The sequence below is a fragment of the Diadema antillarum genome, unplaced genomic scaffold (genome assembly GCF_040938485.1).
Source record: "Diadema antillarum isolate AM-2024a unplaced genomic scaffold, OU_Dant_1.0 seq00002269_RagTag, whole genome shotgun sequence".
NCBI lineage: Eukaryota > Metazoa > Echinodermata > Echinoidea > Diadematoida > Diadematidae > Diadema > Diadema antillarum.
The window spans coordinates 46,063-68,115 of NW_027272897.1; the positions used below are offsets into that span (position 1 = coordinate 46,063).

General features: G+C 38.3%; 2 protein-coding genes across 2 annotated transcripts; both read right to left on the reverse strand.

Annotated features, from left to right (window-relative positions):
• Positions 1-421: 421 nt before the first annotated feature.
• LOC139714425 (protein unc-93 homolog A-like) lies at positions 422-7,057 on the reverse strand. The gene is made up of 3 exons (XM_071626134.1): positions 6,014-7,057; positions 1,666-1,933; positions 422-612 (listed from the first exon to the last, which is right to left on the reverse strand). Exons 1-3 carry the CDS (start codon positions 7,055-7,057, stop codon positions 422-424), a joined length of 1,503 nt encoding a protein of 500 aa, XP_071482235.1.
• Positions 7,058-18,021: 10,964 nt separating this feature from the next.
• Positions 18,022-21,506, reverse strand: LOC139714427 (protein unc-93 homolog A-like). Its single transcript, XM_071626135.1, has 3 exons — positions 20,472-21,506; positions 18,964-19,231; positions 18,022-18,245 (listed from the first exon to the last, which is right to left on the reverse strand). Exons 1-3 carry the CDS (start codon positions 21,504-21,506, stop codon positions 18,022-18,024), a joined length of 1,527 nt encoding a protein of 508 aa, XP_071482236.1.
• Between the last annotated feature and the right edge of the window lie 547 nt (positions 21,507-22,053).

Here is a 22,053-nt window from a genome sequence, read left to right on the forward strand (position 1 = left end):
GAGAGGGGTATCAGAAAAATGGCAGGACACAGACAAGGACAGGCGCGCGTCTTAGATTATTTTATACCAAAGCAGATCACGTCTCCGAAGTCAAATAGATCTATCCGAAAGGTGAAAAAAACACCTGTTTCAATACAGACAACTTTCAGAGAAGAGTGTGAAATAAATAACATAAATGAGTACATGAATCTGTGGTCAACGCTGGATTGAGAAGTACCAGTTTGACAGTTTACAAGTTCAAGTAAATATCAAGGGCTATAGCGGCTGTCATACTGTCCGATCAGTGAGTTGACCGTACCGTACTCGCGAGGAGCTGCGGAGGTACCGCTAAGCAACATGGCGGCGTGTGCACTGAGGCGTCACATCCGGGGTGCGCGGTGGCGACACCGAGCTCAGCGGGTTGTGAATGGGTATGATTCTTCTATGTGTAAGAGTTCTGTGAGCAAACAAGTGAAAATGTCAACAACGCCGTCAGGCCGTAGATTTCGGCTGTGACGCAGATAACGTGTGGAATGGTGATGGCGTACGTCACAGCGAAACCAAGGGACTGCCATAGACGAAGATTGGCAAAAGCCGGCTCCTGTGCGTCGGGGAACAGGACTCCGAGAATTGCTGTCATGCAGAGGTAGGAAAGAATTGTATCAGAAATCAACAACACTCAGGCATTACAATATTGAACATGATGGAACAATATCAATCTTAAAAGTTGTTGAACTCTGCTGAACGAGCTCTTACATCAGAGCGCCAAAATGAAGCTGTACCGTCTAACATTTGATTGAGGTAAGCTAACTACAAAATACATTCATTCCCTTTGGCTCCAGTATCAGCAAAGCAAGTGTACTTCAGATGGAGCAGCACCATTTCGACCTTATACATATTAAATATTTATAAAACTATTAAAAAGATACGCAGGTTGTACGTGCCAAAACGAAACTACCTTCAATTGTGTTGCTGTGCAAACCGTAGTGATAGCGCCGAGTTGCCCAAACTGCTGCGATACCCGTTTGCCATTATCAACATTCTTGAGACTGCCTTACAGTAGCCCTGCGTGGTATCTCATTACGATTTTCACTATATTCCATCTCCAAAAGACGAACTACTGATTACCAACAGACAAAATAAGTTATTTTCTATTGCAACTGATTGACAAATTGCCCTACATCGACGTAAATAAGCACTGAATTGATCAGTGGTTTAGTAGTAGCCATGATAAAAAATCATGGGCGTACATACTCGAGCAGGATTCGAACCTACGACCTCCTGATCACCGGACAGGCGTCATCTCCACTAGACCACCGAGCGTTCGCCCGAAAGCAAGTGTTGGTTCTAATCCTTATAGCATGCAGCGGGTACTGCTTTGTTATTCAAATTCATGAATTTCTTCCGTCGAGATGTTTTCATTGCAACTGCTTGACAAATTGCCCTACATCGACGTAAATAAGCACTGAATTGATCAGTGGTTTAGTAGTAGCCATGATAAAAAATCATGGGCGTACATACTCGAGCAGGATTCGAACCTACGACCTCCTGATCACCGGACAGGCGTCATCTCCACTAGACCACCGAGCGTTCGCCCGAAAGCAAGTGTTGGTTCTAATCCTAAAAGTTATTTTCTATCCTGAAATAATCTTAAATTACAGCTTTCGAGGAAGAAGGGACACTTACAGTGTATCTGAGTTCGCAAGACGGAATCCCCTACTCCCCATCCCACTGACATCAAAAGTAGCTGCCACAGGGCCGAGGTGAGCGGATTCCACATCTGAAAGACAATCATCAGAGCCAAGTGCAGAAGGCCGCCGAAAATAAAGATGGCGATGCGACCGGTGTACTCTTCTAGCTGCCCGAAGATGACCGAGGCAAGAGCGTCGGCCCCGCCGTACCCGATCATAACGTATCCAACCATCCCTGGACCCTGAGTGCAGCTCACGAAAGACTGATGTGCATTGTGAATAACGAGAAAATTGAGCTACGTGATTAGCTATTATAAAATGTGATTAAACGAAGAATAATCACAAACGAAGAATAATCACAAGTTAAAATGGCAACTTGCCGACAGAGACACTATTCCAGACTGTCAGATAGAGGAGACGCCAAGAACAATATCTGAAAACGTTACGGCGACACAAATTATTTCCCTAAGGTCGTGTATCTCCTTAAGTCATCATGATCATAATATCTCCCTATAGAGCTGATCCACAGTTATATATATATATATATATATATATATATATTATTTGTACATGTATGTGCGTGTGTGTTTGTGTGTGTATATTTATAAAAACATGAAGAGTTCCTTTCCAAGCAGTCCTAAATGTTCTTTTGATGGTTAGGAGAAAAAGTGGATTTTTATTTAACACGCTTCTAAGTGTTTTCACCCAGCAATTTCATTTTTCATAATAATTGTAACACATAATGGCATAAGAAAATGTTCCTAGAAAAAAAATACGTGACTACTTGGATTTAAAAAGAAAAGGATTTTTTTAAATAACTTTGCGGATTTAACACCTTTTGGAACAAATATTTTAGCACAATGTTGCGTAGAGTGGAACTCGTAGGCCTTGTTTGCCTACTGTCAGACTCATGGACCTTATTTGTCTAGTGTCGGAGCTCATGGGTTGTATGGCTCGTGGGCTATATTTATGACTCATGGACCTTTCTTTGTCAATGGTGAACTCGTGGACGGTATGACTCGTGGGTGTCGGTCTAATGGGATGACCACACAAAATGTTGCCCAATCTATCTCTATACAGTTAATCATGCATTTTGAATATCACTTCACAGAAACTTATGTACAAGGTGGTTAGTATCATTTTTAATCATGTATTGATTATTCATGTTCAGTCTGGGAATATTGTTTGGTCAAAAATAGAGATGTTCGTTTTTGTTTGCAAAAGAGGGCAGCACAATTCATGATATCAATCTCTGTCATGAAAGTAAACTGTTAATGGAAATGAATACAGTCCCTAAAAAGAGAACGAATTATTTTTGTCGACAAATAAATGCATCCATGGCCTTGTCCCCACCTAAATGTATAAAATTAACTTTTGACAGAAATGGTTTTGATACAAGAGCAGCTGATTCTTCTAATGCGGTACCACCATAGATGTGTTATCCTTGAGGGTATACCACCCAAACCGAATATTGTCTGTTTTGATATACATGTAAGTGCTTTAGATATGCAGGAGATAAGATATTGAATTCGCTCCCAAATGTCATTAAGAAATCACAATCGCTACAAGCATTCAAAGCCTTATTATAAGAAAATGTATGCTTACTTTCACTGACTCATCATAAACGCCCTGATGTAGCAGAGATTCATTTACTCTTTTTTTTAACGTACATTCTGTAGATTTTAACATGTTCAATAGCGGTAAATCATCTATTTTTTGTTTATATCATCATGCGCCTTCCATTAAGTATTTTAAAGGAAACCTCAGGAAGATTTTCGGAGTCTTAAATTTGAATAACTACAAACTGGTTAAACTGGGTACAGAATTTTAGAATTTATAGTGATCGGGTGAGGAATGAGAATGTTTTCGAAATTTACGACAAATCACAATGAACAAGGATGATGACATGGTAGCCTCACCATAAGCATACATGAGTGGGGACTCAAGGAAGCAGAACAAAATAAGAAAACATGCATTACGCAGGTGAACTTGTTGAGAAAGCCGTATTGTGGTGGAATTACATTGCTGCGTTTCTGAATTAATGTGAGCGTCTATGTCATCATCCTTGTTCAATGTAATTTGTTTTGGCTTTTTAAGAGTATTAGTTTCTCCGATCAAGGACCTCACTAAATTCAATTCCACAAATCTATACATGGAGCTGTCGATTTATATACATGATATTAATTATGAAAAATCGTCTGGAATTTCCCTTTAAGTATGTGCATGGGTAAACACTCAAGCTTGTTGTCTTGTGTGATACGTCTGCATGGGTGGTGTGCACGTGCAAGAATGCTGGAATGTTTCGATTGGGTACAATATTTGTATTGTTGAGCTTGAATGGATGTGACTGTTTTTCATATTTATAGCCCCGACACACTATAGGTGAACGCGATTGTTGAATACATGTATTGAATCACTTTGCTTTGTTCCTCTAACAATGCCGTTTTTTTTCTATGTATATTATATACGTTGTTATATTGACAGTATTTATACATTAACAAGCGTTTGGGAATTCAAGCGTTTGTAAGCTTTATTTTGCATTTGCTTTTAGTTGAATATGTGTCATGTTTTTAACAACAGTTTTGAATACACTTGTTTTAAATCTATATATTTCTTTCTAAGATTTCAATGTTTGGTTTTAAAATTGAATCACTGATTTCAGTAGAACATTTGTTATTCAAACTATTATTCAAATTACAATGTATCTCGATGTGAAATATTCGCTTGCTGATCTTGATATCCTGGTTAAAAAAAAGCCAAAATAAAGAAAAATAAAACCCCGAATGAAACTAAAAAAACACACTTTCATTAGGCTTTTATTAGAAAGACTCAATTTCAAGCCTGTCCGAATAGAAGTTAATTCTGATGATGACATGATATGACACCTGAACAAAGACAGTTAATTCCCTTGATCTCATAACTCTTGTTGTTGTCAGTGACCTTAAATGTCAACGCTTCACCATGCTTGATTTGACTGTTATGAGCAGAGTAATAATTATAATTAAAAAATCGTAAATGTTTCTTCGAAATTGGAAATGAAAAAAAAAGTCGTATAACTCTAGATAACCCCTTCCGTTTTACCAGAGATGCGTTTAGTTATCATCATAATCAGCTCATAATTCTTTCAAATCGTTTTGAGCGCGCGCACACACACACACACACACACACACAAAACTTGATTTATTATTTTTTTTTGGGGGGGATAATTAAGCAAGTATGTTCCTTTCTCTGATTTTTTTTTTACTTTTTATGTTACCGAAATAAACACATATTTATCGAAGAATATGAGTTTCCTTTTTGCTGTCATGTCAAAAAGGGATTTTAGTCAAGAATTGGGCCATTTGTTAACGAGAGATTTGTGAGACCATGACATCATCAGCTAATTCATTGGCATATTTGCTGTTCAAAGATGTCAGATTTTACAATCCCATTACTTTCTAATTCAACATACGATATCAAAATGTCTTCATATAATTCCGTTTGTTTTCCTTTAGTAGGGGACGATGTTATATAGTGCTTTTAAGTTCATCTTGAACTAAATCAATTGAGACTATGTAGTGAGATCTTCTAAGGTAATGGCTAGCCTAAACAACTCTAATACCGTCAAACTCATCGAAAGCGTTTGAACAATATTTTAGGATGACTTAAACGGAATACTATCTTGTAAATGATATAACTTTTCTCTTTCTTTATCTACGGATTACAAGGGACTTTAAATCAGACAATCACTATATCTTATTCCAATCAAATCAAATACTTACAATATTTGTTTCTAATCACGTAATGACTTTCGATTGTAACATCTATGTCTATTAGAAAATATAATATCGAGTAGCGTTTCAAACATACTTGTGTTTGGAAATAACGTGCACTTTGCTGGACAAGTGAGATGTAACATTTCAAAGATTATATATGTTATATATATAAATATATATATATATATATATATATATATATATATATATATATATATAGTGTAAACTTTGAGAAAAGAAATGGGTTTTCATCGGGATTCGAACCCGAGACCTCCGGATTACTAGACCGGTGCTCTACCGACTGAGCTATTGAAAGCCCTAGATCGGTGTTCGTCCCAAACCCTTAACTCTCTTTGCTCGTGTGGTCAGAAGCTATAGTGTGTGTATCTAGGGCTTTCAATAGCTCAGTCGGTAGAGCACCGGTCTAGTAATGCGGAGGTCTCGGGTTCGAATCCCGATGAAAACCCATTTTCTTTGCTCAAAGTTTTCACTATTTATTATTTGTTTCTGGTCAGTTTTCCCTTCCTTGTTTCTATATATATATATATATATATATATATATATATATATATATTGTAATACATGTACCTGTGTGAAATCTGCGCTAATGAAAGCTTGCTCAGCGCCAGAATAGATCATGATGGGAATAAGAAGCAACAAGTACGGAGACCTCATGAGACGAAATAAAGACGTTAGGTGATCATAAACTTGATTCCTCGGGGCCCCGTTCTCCTCCTGATTACTCTTCACTGGGAGTCTGTCCAGGAGGAAAGTCAAGATAGCCACTGCCAGGAGACCAATTCCTATATAGATGGAGAGGAGAACGGACACCTGTTTGTCTGGAACATGTCCTCCCCCTTTTGGAATGATAACATTAATGCCGCTACCGCAGCTGTCGCGACCACAGTGCTCCATGATCGTTACAGCAGTCGACGTCTCGTGGAGGACGAGTGAAGAGATGAGGTTACCCCATACCTGAGCTGACCGACAGAAACAGAAGAAGATTCCATTGAAGCGATTAATAACGGTTTCGGAAACGTCATCCGTCACATCAGCTAGTTGGATGGCTGATGTCGTTACATACGTATTCGCTGCCGCCCATAACGGCGATGCGGCAAGTCCCAGTAACCCTGCGGCAGGAATGAGTGTGTACACCTCTGGGTAGAAATTGGTTGCTGTATACAAGACGTAGAAGAAACAGCAAACCACAAGCGTCCGCTTTACACTTAAAAGCCACACAATAAATGGCGTTACGAAACTCGATAGGATAAGTCCAACGTACAGAGCAAAGAGTGACGCCACACCCAGCCCAGAACTAGAGTTGAGACTACTTTGTAAATTTGCCAGAGCGCCGAAGGCACTCATTGTTAGCATGAATGCAACGGAGACAACTATTACGTTTTTCCAGTATCGTAGTGGACTAAATAGTTGAGGGCAATGAGGGCTGTTAGTTGAATTTGGCAACGTCCTAAGCGACTTGCCAAATTTCGACGGACTTTCGCACCCAAGCAGCGACGACTGTTCATCGTTGGCCATCGTGGACTCCGAGACATCATCGTTGTTTTGTGATTCTTCTGACAATACAACACGATCGTCTAGATGAATGTCATCGGGTGTCGGACTGTACGACATCTTCGGAAAGACAATGGCTCAGGTTGTCGACTCTATGGCAATGTCTCAGTTCTTGTAGCTGTGTGAAAAATGTTTACTTCCACTCCACAACCGCGTATACTTCCACAAGAGATTGGCGCACGAACAGGTCAAGCGTAATGGGAAATATTGTATGACCCGTTGGATAGATTATAACTGGTATACGCTAGTGAAGTATCATCTGCAGAATCGACCCCAAGCACCTTGTTTTCAAAAGAAGATTTCAAAGAAGAGTTGAAGAGCCTCGGTGAGCGTATTATGAAAGCGGACGGATTGATCCTGACGAAACAATGTGGTTGCGGAAACAAGACAGCAATAACTACGCGAGAGACAAAACTTAACTATACAGTAAGGACACCAGCTAATGGTGTGGTATGTCACATGGCTTCATGCACAGTGATTACACGAAAAGACGTCCAAATAATTTTCCTATATCGGAGTTTCAGCACTGTGAAATCACCGAGACATATTACAAAGCCGGCGTGGGATTAAGACATTGCACAAACAGAAAGAAAAATTGTTGATCCACGCAAAAGCAATGTGTATATGTATTTACATGAGAAATACTACCGCAACTGTCTTTTGTTTTGGGTACAGTGTACATACTTAACCGGGTTCCCCAACCCCCCTCCCCCCGTTAATTGATAACGGCTATTAGCAATGGGGTGTAGCGGCATCAGGTGGCTGAAAGATATCAGCATTCTAAGTATTTCATGCGTCGCTGACATGCAGAGCATAATACACGTCGTTATAGGCTTTGAGGTCAGGTTGTATATCTTTCATATACCATTCACATCTGCTACGATTCCGAGGGTAGACCAGATTTGTTCCAAATGGAAAAAGAAAAAACCATGACAAAAGATTGTCTATTCTTTTTTTTTTGGGGGGGGGGTATTTAGGCAAACAAATCAAAATACACAAATTATCTGCCTATATTACTTGCTGAATAGGAACAACATGAGCAAGGGGTAACGAATATGCCCTTGTAAAAGAGAACAAGCAGTTTTTTTAAATTGAGTGAGGTCTAATAATTGGTATGGGAGAACCAGAGTATTGCTTCGTGTATCGTCGTCCATAGGTGTAAGACTATAAAGAGACCCCCGCAGGGTTGGAAGGGGGAAATAAAATCATAACATTCCCCACTTTCAAAACGATTCTGAATTTTGCATCAGGTGGGGAAAATATCTCAGTCATTACATAAAACTCTTCATGCAAGCTGCATAAGACCTTTTGCTGTAAGGTGGTCGCAGGGGAACAATTAAAGGGAGAAAGGACTGTTACAGCATTCGATTATGCATAATATTCTTTAAAAGATTCATATTATATCCATAACACTGGAAAGGAGAAATATATCTCCTACATTTGTCTTTCATATATTACACTTCTGTATCAATGTTGAGGTAGACTTGACTGAAGCTATATTGCAGATAATATCAGTAGTGTATGAAAGGAATATATTACCAAATGTCAGAAATAGCTACTATAGTATTAGACATGTTAGATGTTAGTTAGCTCTGTAATCTTTTGTGTCACAGGAATAGATGGACAGTCAATAATGTTCGAGTAAAGTATGCAATCAAATTACCACATTTCTTGTTTCATTGAACGTGTTATGTTGAGGGAGTTTTAGATTTGCGACGCGAACGTTAAGAGGGGAAAAAATCAGGATTTGCGTCGTCTTAAACCAACGACGGTTCTGGGCCATTTTAGAGTCCATTCGGCAAATTCACGACGCAGAGAGCTACTTGATGGCATTATTGACTACGTTCACGAACGACTTATTATGGAGGGACTATTAGTCTTCGCGAAATCTAAAACTACTTTGGAACACGACGTAGGGAGAGAGGAGAGAGTCGTCTTAACGTTCGCTTGGCAAATCTAAAGCTCCCTTCTACATTTGTATCAATATTGGACACAATTCCCCGGAACCGATAGTAACGATAGTACAGGGCAACTTCAAAGACAGGTAATGAAATCATCTTACAATGGGGAGCTTTAGATTTGCGGCGCGGACGCTTGAGACGACGCTTGAGCTGGACGTTCTCTTCTCCCCTGCGACGTGCTGAAAGGTAGCTTTAGATTACGCCGAGACGCAACCTATAAAAAATAAAATGGCACCCCCATATTATGATCGGTGCATAAAGTACATGCAGCTCCATGAGTAGCTCCCTACATCGTAAATAATTGAGCGGACGTAAAAATAGCACAGAACGCCTAGTAAAAACTCAGACGACGCGAGCTATTCATAGATCGACTTTGATATGCGATTTTGCTCATGCTCAGAACATGTTTTCTTTTTCCTTCTGAACGTCTCCGTCGCGAAAATCTAAAGCTCCCTATTATTGGATTTGATGACGTCGATTCCTTCTATCTATTACAACTCAGAGACAATTACTGTTATTCAGTGTCCTCTCTTCCTCCTTTTAAACAAGATTTAGAGTACATGTATAAGAATAATACTCTCTGATCACGATATGATTCTAGAAACCAATGATTTACATGCAAAATTGACACTGATTGAAGCGACATACATATACAGACGAACACATGTACATGCTTGACACAATTAACATGCACACACAATGAAAAGCACATAACTGACTAAATCAAACACAAGGGACGCATCATGATAAGTTACATTGTCACTGGAAATTTCTTAACTGGTTCCAATAAAGCTATGCAAATTTAATGATATAATTGTACATAGTAACTCTGTATGACAATCCCCTGTCTATGTACGCAATAGTGTCTGGTAGAAGGCATTTATAGGATACTTTTAGATACCTTTTATATATTTTATGTAAAATCTGTTAATACGTTGATTGACAAACAGATATCAAAATGAAAATTGTAACTGAAATTCGCATGAGTTCTACCCTGTACATACGGTGTATTACATTAATCTCCAATCACAATATTCGTAATGAGTATCTAATCTCATTTCATGATACACGAGGTAAACATTCAGTTGTTTGTATACTGCTAACAATACTTCCTGAAAAAATGTTGGTTACAAAGTATGTAAAGGGATATTTTGAAGAGGTTTTTTTTCGCAAAACGAGCTAACTCCATTGTCAAAATAAGACACTTGAGACTAAAGTCTTGCATATAAAACAAAGACGATAATAAGAAAATACGGAATACTTGTAATTATAACTTCAATTTCTTACTATACTTACATGTGTGATATCAATAGAAAGGTTTTATTTTGCTCTATCTGATGACCGACTTACTTTAAAATGTCAAAAATGGCACTTAGCGCTTAGCCCATTTTGCGATGAAACTTTTTATTTGGTTTGTTACAATAATTCTGACGAGAAGCGTGTTCCTAATCTTCTGCCTTACATAATACTAGGAATGTCTCGACGACTGCACCTTATACTGACAAATGGTTATAAAAAACACTCTGCTTCTAGTCAAACATAAGATTTAAACTGGAAGACAAGTAAGGACTGAAAATTGTAAGAGATCAACCGCAAAGACTAAATACAAATTGGTATAGCATTATAATTGTAAATATGAATGATACAAGCGTAAAGATTATTGACAAAATGCATGGGACTATCAACAAGTACACCTGAACCTCTTTAAGTGCATTCCGAAGACAGCGTTAATACAACTAAAGGTACATAGGTAGCTTTAATGTCAAAACAATTATCGACACAATAATCCTGTATACAATGTACTACTCATACAAATACCCATACACATTCAAGTAAAAGATCCGCAGACCACATTCCACTAAATGAAGAAAAAAAAAAAGAAGAAGAAATACATATTGCAGGTTCCACTTGGATACCATACGGTTTTTAAGACGCACGGACGGACGGACAACGGAGACATACACTTACACACTATAAATCTATATACACAGTTTTACATTTTCTGTCGGATTAATACATATCAGAACATTATTTTGCAAACAATTTTGACAAAGATATGAAGATACAATTAAGGCTTTTCTGTCTAGTGATTAATCATGTCATTTCTTTTGGTTCACCGAGCATCACCTCAACTCATTCTTTTTGAAGAAATGGGAAAGGGACAAGCCTGTCACGAACAAACAACTGAATCGGCTAGCGATTTCTTTCGGTATACATCATTATCATCCATGCGTGATTCGTGGACACAGCGTATCCATACATTGAGATAGTATTGAAAATATCGTAGTTAGTGTCTCTTGTTTGACAAAGTATAATATTATAGTCAAAGTGACACACCATTAACCGTCTACCAATCACTATTCAATTCAAAGCGATGTATTTCTTTCTGCTTGTTTTGGAGGCAATGAAACAATAAACACTATATAATATAAGAACATAACAAAATTTGTATTCTGCGCATCTAGTATATACTTTCAGAATTGTAAAAATATTCAATGATGATTTGTAAGGGGGTGTGGCTATAAAAACTGAATTAGCCGCCAAACGCATATTTTTTAAATGCACATCATCGGAAGCGACGATATCATATACCTCATTGAATTTCATTGATCAAAATCACTGTTAAAAAAAGAAAACACTTTCAATGTAGGTGGCCGAAAGTGTATCATACTTTCCATGTCAAATCCGACGTTCATGAAATTCTTGCGAATCTGGTTGAACTGAGGATATGTTCATTTGATATGGTCAACTAGGGCATAAAATGGTATTTCATCCAAATGACTCGTTGCAACTGACTGACAAATTGCCCTATACGACGTGAATAAGTACCGAATTAATAAGTATGTACAGTATTTAGTAGTAGCCACGACAAAAGAAATCATGGGCACAAATACTCGGGAAGGATTCGAACCTGCCACCTCCTGATTACCGGACAGGGGTCATATCCACTAGACCACCGTTAACGAACGCCTGTCCAGTAATCAGGAGGTCGCAGATTCGAATCCCTCCCAAGTATGTATTTGCCCATAATTTTTTCGTGGCTACTAGTTAACACCAATTAATTCAGTGCGTATTGACGTCGATATAGGGCAATTTGTCAATCAGTCGTAATAAAGACATCTGTACGCAAGAATTTCATTTATTTAAATAAATAAATTGTTTCTGAAGCGACTGCTCTAGGAAATCCAATTTTTGTTCTTAATGATGAGTCAGGCTAAAACTTCGTCAACTTCAAACAAAAAGTTACATGTGACAGTTCCGTAGTCCATTATTATACATTTAGTTCAGACACATTCTTAAAACTTGGCATGGGAGACTGAATTAAGTAAGGTTTTCAATACCACTGATCACGAAACTGAATAATTATGCTATCCATGAGATTGCTGTCTCTTGGCTTAAAAGCTTAATCTAATAGGCAAGAATTAGATTTCATTTACAATTGTAATTAATCGTCATAATACCCAATGTGGAATTCCTCAGGGATCCATACTTGCCCCGTATAAGTTTTGAAATATATGAATAATATCAATAGTCAAATTCACAATGATTGCTGATGATACCCAGCTCTATTCTAGCCTTTCATGAAAATCTTAATATCCTAGTCGACATATGAATTGTGGAATTAATCAAAATAGTGACATTTTCAAATGTAGCAAACTGTCTTTGGATAGCAAAACTAATGTACAATGTAATTCTAAACTACAAACATTAACGTACATCTGCCGTTCCGTTATGGGACAAAATCGATGGTTATAATCATTGCACAAAATTCTTAGGCAATACACTTGTGACCAGTTAACTTGGAATTTAGCCAACTACCCCCAATGGCAGAGGGAATAGATATAATATATAAAATAAAGTATTCATTGCTGCAAAAATTATCCTTTGCTATATAACACTTTAATCCAAACATTTATGAATTACACAAGAAAATATATGGGGAAAGAGTGGCACATCTAAATACAACCATAATTTCTTCTTTTATACAGAATATACAGAAGAAATTGTATTATCTTCTTACATAGCCCAACAGCCCTGCAAATATTAACGCTTTATATTACAAATCAAAATTCCCATTAGTTTAAGATATATTCTACGAACTGTTCAAGTGCACAAAATGTATAGTTCACCTTTATGTAGAAATTCGTTTCTATATGATATAAACTTCCAATCTTACCCGAGGGCCGACACGTATACTCAAAATTATTTGAATAGTCCCAATCTTTAATACCGGATAGGTCATATTAATTCCCCGAGACATCATGAGCTAGGAATGTGAAACGCCCTCTCGATTATAACAGCAATTGCCACTCCTACGCCCCTTCAAAAGAAAAATGAAATACAATGTATAAACTTTTATGTCAATACAGTAAAGAGTTATAAAAGTCGTTAATAAGTACTATAACAACAGTCAATTATGAATGATATCATTAGTTTTGTGAACCCAATAATAAACCAGAATAGTACTGACCACATAACGATACATTGTCCTGCAACACTACCTTAATTCGGCAAATCGAAAAGTCTTATTATACTAATATCATCCTTGCGTCTGATTTCATTAATCTATACTTGCTTTTTAAGTTTATTGATCTCATCGTTCACCCCTCCCCATCCCCTGCACTGTTCCGTTTTCCCTCTTAATCCGTAGATTAACGATTATTTAATGCATTTCAAGAGGCACATCGAGTAACTTTGCTTTTTGTGACAGCCCTGCGACAAGTTTTATTCTGTTGTTGCCGTTATTTTAAAAGAAAAAAAAATGGGACCCTATTGAAAAAAACTAATTTGCCCCCGACAATACTGACATTATACCAGACCATAATAAATCTTAAACAAACCAAACATTATCATTAGATGTACATTGTTATGATAACATTATGACTGTACAAGGGAGCGTACAATAAATGTCTTCATGTTTTATTCTATTACAAGAAGAAATAAAGATATTTTCAACAGTGTCATTATAGATATACGATTTGTTACTTATAACTTGCTTGGGAGAAAATCGACCATCGGTATATAATACTTTCATGTGTGTCTTTGAATGCATTATCGTATATACTTCGTGTATGCATTATGCATTCACAGTGTGTATTTTTAATCTTTATGATTACTGTACTTTCGTACGACTTTTGTATCATGAAAAAGTTGCAGAAATGAATTAACTGAACTCTGCTGAGTTGAAGTCAGTGCTACAGTTTCTCATTTGACAGTAGCTGCTGCTTTTTCGAGAAATAGAATCGCACATGTAAAAAAAATCACTAATGGAAGCTGTCTAAACGCAACCACCAAACATCAAAACTATTTTAGGTCAATATCATTGCGTTTGATGAGATGTATGAACTGTTAATCTAACATTTCAACCACCCTAATGGGATCTTCATTGTTTCATATTGATAGATCCAAACTGATTACAAACAATAGACCGTGCAAGAAAGGAGGTGGAGTTGGTTTTTATGTAACAGAAAATTTAAACCATCGGTTATTAGAAGAGTTCAGTTTTATGACAGAATTTTTTTAAAGTATTTTCATTGAGATAAAAGTACCAAATAAAGGAAATGTAATTGTTGGAGAAATTTATAGGCCACCAAACTCTAATTTTACTGAATTCGGTGAATTAATCCACGGTATTTTGTCGAATAACTATTTCAAGAATAAATTATGTTTTCTTATGGGTGATTTTAATTTAAATCTTTTAAATTATGATAATCATAATTGCCAAGAGTTTCTTAATCAACTGTTGTCTAAGTCTTTTATTCCTCTCATAAGAAGACCTACAAGAATCACCGACCTCTCTTCTACTTTAATAGATAATATATTTGTTAACAAGTCATTTTCTGATATTTCATCTGGTATTGTTGTTACGGATATCTCTGACCATTTTCCTGTGTATGCACTTATTGGTAGTATCCACCCTCTTGCTGACAGTGTGCAAAAAAACTCCGGTTTTCGTGTTATGTCAGACTCGAACCTGAATAGTTTTAGAGAAAGGTTGAAACTCGTTGATTGGTCGATTGTATATAATCAAAATGACGTAAATCTATCTTTTGATATTTTCATAGATATTTTGATAACTCAGCTTAATATTGCTATCCCTTGTTGTAAATTCTCTAACTCAAATCATAAAAAAGTACCCCGGCAGCCATGGGTTACAAAATCACTTTTAAAATCAATCAATAAGAAAAATAAACTTTATCATAAATATCGCAAAGTACCCACAGTTTCAAACAAGTCCAGATATACTCAGTATCGTAATATCCTCACTTCTGCATTACGGTCAGCCAAACGGATGTATTTTATGAATCAATTCGACAAATGTAAATTTGATGTGAAGGGTACGTGGAGGGTGATAAACCGAGCATTGAAACGTAATACTGATAATAACGTGCCTAGTTATATTCAAGAGGATGATGTTCGTATTGATGACCCCATAGATATAGCTGAAGTTTTTAATGATTTTTTTGTAAACATTGGGCCAAATCTGGCTGATAAAATTCCTGAAGCGCAGCGAGAATTTCACTCTTTCCTGGGTACTAGGAATATGGAATCTTTATTTTTTGTCGCAATTGTCGAAGATGAAATAATAAAGATTGTTGACAAGTTAAATAATAAAAAAAGTTCGGGATATGATGGAATCACAAACTTCTTGGTAAAAAATGTGATTCATGAAATAATTTCGCCTCTTACTTATACATTGTATTTTCAATCAATCTTTATCTACTGGTAAAGTTCCTCAAAAAATGAAAGTAGCCAGAGTTGTTCCCATTTTTAAAAAAGGGCGAAAAGACCTTGTCAATAATTATCGCCCCATTTCTCTTTTAACTTCTTTTTCAAAGATACTTGAAAGACTTGTGTACAAACGCACCCTTAATTTTTTTCTTCAGGCTAAAATATTTACTGAATCTCAATTTGGATTTCGGAAAAAACATAGTACAACTCACGCATTACTCAAGTTTATCGATAAGATAGCTCATGCTATAGATGATGTTTCTCACACTGTCGGTGTTTTCCTTGACTTCTCCAAGGCGTTTGATACAATAGACCATGACATATTACTTTATAAGTTAAATCATTACGGAATTCGGGGAAGGGCGCTAGAATGATTCACTGATTATTTAACGAATAGAAAACAATTTGTAAGTATTCACGGTCACGATTCCCAACCAAAACTGATTTCTTGTGGTGTTCCACAGGGTTCCTTGTTAGGCCCACTTCTCTTTATTCTATATATTAATGATATCCAGAACTCCTCTAAGATTCTCTCCTTCGTTTGCTTTGCAGATGATACAAATTTGTTCTTCTCTCATCAAAATCCTGATGCGCTTATAAACATAATAAATAAAGAACTTGTTTCTGTCCAATATTGGATTTTTGCGAACAAATTATCCTTAAACATTGATAAAACTCAGTATATGTTATTCAGTAATTCGCTACCTGTGTTACCTCTCTCTGTCAAGATAAACAACATTGATCTGTCACAGGTCAACAATACAAAATTTTGGGGTCTTCATATCGATAGTGATTTATCTTGGAGAACCCATGTTAATTATGTAAGCAGAATTATTGCTAGAAATACCGGGGTTCTTAACAAACTTAGCTATTATTTTCCAAGTAATATTCTACAGAGCATATATTCAACTTTGATATCTCCCTATCTCAACTATGGGATTCTGGCGTGGGGAAATGCTTCTAAAAACCTTATCGATTCGTTATTTCTTGTACAAAAACGAGCTGTTAGAATTGTTAACCACACTGGATATTTATCCCACACGAACGAACTTTTCGTTAGTAATAAAATTTTGAAAATTCCTGAGTTATTTTATTACAACGTCGGCCTGTTTATGTTTCAATTTTCAACTGGCCAATTACCAGACGTATTTTCCCAAATGTTTACAAGAAATTACACAGTTCATGATTATCCAACTCGTCAACGTTACGCATATCACCTTCCACGTACCCGAACAATTTTCGCGAAAAAAACCATTATGTTCGCTGGACCCAAATATTGGAACGAACTTCCTATGGAACTTGTAAGTTGCACCACTGTAACCTCATTCAAACGAAAACTGAAGCAATATCTTCTTAGCAGCTACATTGTACGGCATGCATAGTGTATAGTTCTTGTTGCTCTTTACATGTTACCCCTTGTCTATCCCACCTTAGTCCGGCGGGATCCTAACCATGAACACTATTTTTGAACAGTCTGCCTGTTGCGCTGTTCATGCACCTATTGTTCCACTCGGTTATCGAAATTCTCGCGCGTGACAGCTGTCGGTTACTATGGTCACATGGAATGCTTGGTTTTAGGACCCATGCTGGAATGTTACTCCTGAGCTTTCGGTATTGTTTACATTCACGACAAATCTCATTATCCCACCTTCTATACTTACCTATTTATGACATACAGTTACGCCATTTTCTATACTCTGCAACACACCCCTTGAATCTCTGCAGTTGTTGTTCACTGCTGCAACATGTGACCTTTCTGTTTACTGTATTTTTATTTAGTGACATATATTTAATTGGATTTTTTGTTTTGTTTGTTTTAATCGGTTTCCCCAGATATAGTTGGTCTTAAAAAACATCCGTACTTTAAACTTCCCCTAATCTGATTACTCACGGGACCTGCGGCTGTACAAGCTAATGCTTTTACGCAGGCCCCATCATATTTTTTCGCATTATGACCACAGTTTAAATTGGCATGCATACAGACCTCATGTTTATACCAAATCAAACTTCTGTACATTCTGATGAAGTCTCATCTAAATTATGTTTTGTATAATTTTCGTATTTATATACTTTATTGTGATATATGTGAGAAATATGAAAATAAAATTGAAATGAAATGAAAATGAAATATCTTTGGGTTGTTTTGCATGACTGTTTTGATTTCCACTGCACTTGTCCTCACTATGCAATTTCCTATTGAAACTTCAAAACAAAACACTGAAACTGCACACACTCCATTACGCCCGATGCACTACTGGAAGCTGAAACGAAGTCGTCCACACTTATTGCAATGCATGCTGTAAAACTTGTCTCTTTCAGCACAGCGCTAGTTTAGTCGGTCCACGGTGGCGAAGGCCTAGATATGGCGTACTCTTCGAAGATATAACAACAAAGGGAAAACGTAAGGAATGCCATCATTCCGTAGAGTTTGTGTGAGACGCACACGGCGTGCGGAATTGTGAGGGCGTATGTTATGGCGAAACCCACAGCTTGCCAGAGACGATAGTTGGCGAAGGCTGGCTCCTGCGCGTCAGGGAACAGCACTCCAACTATTGCTGTTAAGCAGAGGAAACAGAAAAGAATGATCTGCATCATAATACAAGCATCAGCGTAAATTCATCTATAAGCATCAGTACTGTGACGCCGCAATGATGTCACAAAACATTACAAGCTCACATTGCTCAAAAGATTGGATGCTGCCAACAATACATCCACTCATGGGAACAACATGCATTAATTAGCCTATATTACTCGGCATTTGGTCTGTATATTGCACACATGTGCATAGAGCTATGGCACCTGATGCTATTGATGATAATGTCAAACGTGCAATGTAAAATCGTGTTCCCAAATGTCTTAATGATGTCAAAATTGCTCTTGAATGGCTTTGCCGATATCATCGCCTAACTGTTGTCAGGCACATGTTTATAAATACATCCGGGTCACGAGTAATGTCGTCACATTAAAGAATCTAGAACAAAAACCAGAGCGCTTCTTCCTTGAAAGTACGCATTGGGATGGAATCGAGCTCACAAATTCTTTTTTAAGAGTTTCCATCCTACCAGCGTTCATAACGCGGTTCACTGCCATATTAAATCACGTGGTTCATCACTGTAAAACATGTGAGGCTGTATATAGCGCAAAGAGAAGTATTTTAGATCTTTCTCCCTTTTTTTTGGGGGGGGGGGAAGCTGATGACATGCAACAAGGGACACTTCATCGTATCTATACAGTTGGCATCGTGTAAGACGTCATTAAAGGAGGTCCACTTACATTGTATCTGTGTTTGCCACACGGCGTCTCCGATTCCCCATCCCACCGACAGTAAGATCAGCTGCCACATGGCCGAGGTGTGCGGGTTCCACACCTCAAAGACGATCATCAGAGCCAGGTGGAGGATGCCGCCGAACATGAAGATGGCAATGCGACCAGTATACTTCTCCAGCTGTCCGAAGGTGACCGACGCCAGAGCGTCGGCGACACCAAACCCGATCATGGCGTAGCCGACCATCCCCGGTCCTTTGGTGCAGCTCACAAACGACTGGGTGCATCATGGGACATATAACAAAATATGTATAAACCTTATTGATAGGTACACAAAAACCCAAAACACACAAACAAACAAATATAAAATGGGTTTTCTGCACTGATCAAATGGTCATTTTCAGCAGTCAGTCATTAATCTAGTGGCAAGATAACACTGTATACTTCTACATTCCTATTTGACATTTAGGTGGTTTTTTTTTTGTTTTTTTTTTAAATTCAGAGTCTAAGGCTACGGCTAACAACTCCTGATGAAACGCACGATCCCCCAGCGTTACTTTAGTACTTGGTGTATATCAGCAATGTCTTGAAATTTTCAGAGCTTAACCTTTTTCTTTTGCATGTCTCTTTCATACTATCACCCTGAATAATGTGTTATTTTCCCAGGGACAGGGTGCTCTCACAGGGGGTCGCTGCCATTACTGTAAAGCGAGATATTTTCGCGGCATGAAAGTTTCGCGATCATGTAGCCGATGGCCTTTTTCGCGGCATAAGATTTTACGCGAATTGCATGCCACTGGCATTCAATGCATAATGCATGTATAGTGTAAACGAGAACTTTCGCGTGCATTTCAATTTCGTGAGTCTTCCCTCTCGCGAAATTGAAATGCACGCGAACACTTTTGGTTTTATAGTAGGTCCTATTACCACAGCGTTGCCAGGTAAATATGGTAATTATGCAAATTATGCATTTTCCAAGAATGATTTGTCTCATACGCAAGGATTTGAGTGTTTTTAAAGTTTTTTTTTCTGAAGATTTCTAACATTGACCATTCATCCTATTTTTGTATTCATAACGGTTAGTGTACACTTTAATTTGGCATGTCATATTCTCATCATCAGCACTTAAGTCCAGCATGACAGTTCTTTCAGGTGGGTGGCGCTCGTAACTGGCAGAGGTCAGTACTTTTGCAAGGAGCATGAAATCATATATAATTTTATATACATGTATATATATTTATGTTTGTTTCTTTTTGTTCCTTGCCTTCTTAAAAAGCCAAAGTATCCTCAGATATGTAAGATAACTCACCCCTTATCAATTTTCGATTTCTCTCTGTGTGCAGGGGGGGGGGGAGTGTTGTTGTTTTGGTTAACAATTTGACAATAAACATATCGTACGGAACAGATAGTTTTGAATTGATCAGGTGTACTTGTATTCAGAATCGATTGCAATGACTATGCGTTATATGTAACTACATTATATGAAACACAATATTGTACCGAAAGTCTTAACATACCTTCGTGAAATCTGCGCTAATGAAGGCTTGTTCGACTCCACTGTACATCATGAGGGGAATGAGAAGAAACAAGTAAGGAGACTTCATTATTTGAAACGTTGACGTCAGGTGGTCACAAACATGACGCCCGGGGGACTTTGTATCCCGCAATTTCATCCGTGGGAGTTTGTCCACGAGGAAAGTCAAGATAGTCACTGCCAGAAGCCCGATTCCAATGTAAATTGATAGGAGAACGGACACCTGTTTGTCGGCCACCTCCCCTCCTCCTGCAGGAATGGTGAAATTGATGTTGCTGCCGCAGCTGTCGCGGCCACAGTGATCCATCGTAACACTCGTCGATGTGTCATCCAGAACGAGCGAGGAGATGAGGTTACCCCACACCTGAGCCGACTGGAAGAAGCAGAAGAAGATGCCATTGAAGCGATTGATGATGGTCTCTGGAACCCTGTCCGTGACGTCTGCCAGTTGGATGGCGGAGGTTGTGATGTATGTACCAACTGCGGCCCAAAACGGCGATGCAGCAAGACCTAGTAACCCTGCGGCAGGAATGAGTGTGTACGCCACTGGGTAGAAATTCGCTGCCGAGTACAAGGTGTAGAAGAAACAGCAAACCACGAGTGTCCACTTGACTTTCAGCAGCCACAAGATTAAAGGTGAAAGAAAACTCGACACTATTACTCCTATGTAAATTGCACATAATGAGGAAACACCGAGCCCAGAGCCATAGTTTAAACTACTCTGTAAATTTGCCAGTGCACTGTAAGCACTAAACGTCAGCATAAATGCTATGGAGATAACGAAAAGGTTCTTCCAGTAGCGTAGTGGGCCGAAGAGTTGAGGGCCTAATCGACTGCTGCTTGAACTCGACAATGTTCCCCCCTCGCTCGATGATCGCCCACTAGCGTACAGCAGAGATGTCCGTTCGTCGTTGGCCAACATGACGGAATCTCCGTTGGGTTTTCCAAATTCTTGAGGATGCCTAGATTGAACGTGATCATCTGGGGCAAAGCCAACGGGCACTGGAGAGGAAGACATAGTACACACACACCGTAGTAAACCGTTTGCTTTATCAGCTTGTAATCACAATTCGTCCCTTGAAAACGGCTGTACGTCAGGCCCTCAAACGATCAGGCAGATAACCAGACTTATTCCCAACAAGAACGTGCACCCCGAGGCTACACCATCTGGGAGTTTGCGTCAGTACGATACACACGAGCAGACACCATACGGGACTGAAAAATACAGGACGCAGAATATTACTTCCAGCTAGGTTACCGTTGTATCCGCAACAGGGCAGTCATGCTCTCTCTCATGATCTGAATAGAAGCCCTACTCTCGTACATGTGCATGCACCAGTTTCGAAAGGTTGCCTTCCTGTTTCCGCGCTGTCCAAACTAAACGATAGAAGCTGTATCTACGTATGGTATCGGGGGTATAATCGGCTTTCTGACCTGTCTGCATACAACTGCGCACCGTTATGCCTTGGGTCACGCGAGTATTGTACAGCTCAATGAATGGTACTCCAACACATAACTATTATTTACACTTCCTTATCTGTCCGGGCACTGAATCTGAATAACAC

Excerpts from the sequence above, each read along its gene's own strand:
- LOC139714427 (XM_071626135.1), bottom strand. The coding sequence starts at position 21,506 with ATGTCTTCCTCTCCAGTGCCCGTTGGCTTTGCCCCAGATGATCACGTT. Across the intron at positions 19,232-20,471 it reads TTAGCGCAGATTTCACGAAG|TCGTTTGTGAGCTGCACCAA; the intron begins GTATGTTAAGAC and ends TGATGCACCCAG. Across the intron at positions 18,246-18,963 it reads GTGGCAAACACAGATACAAT|CAATAGTTGGAGTGCTGTTC; the intron begins GTAAGTGGACCT and ends TCTGCTTAACAG.
- LOC139714425 (XM_071626134.1), bottom strand. The coding sequence starts at position 7,057 with ATGTCGTACAGTCCGACACCCGATGACATTCATCTAGACGATCGTGTT. Across the intron at positions 1,934-6,013 it reads TTAGCGCAGATTTCACACAG|TCTTTCGTGAGCTGCACTCA; the intron begins GTACATGTATTA and ends AATGCACATCAG. Across the intron at positions 613-1,665 it reads CTTGCGAACTCAGATACACT|CAATTCTCGGAGTCCTGTTC; the intron begins GTAAGTGTCCCT and ends TCTGCATGACAG.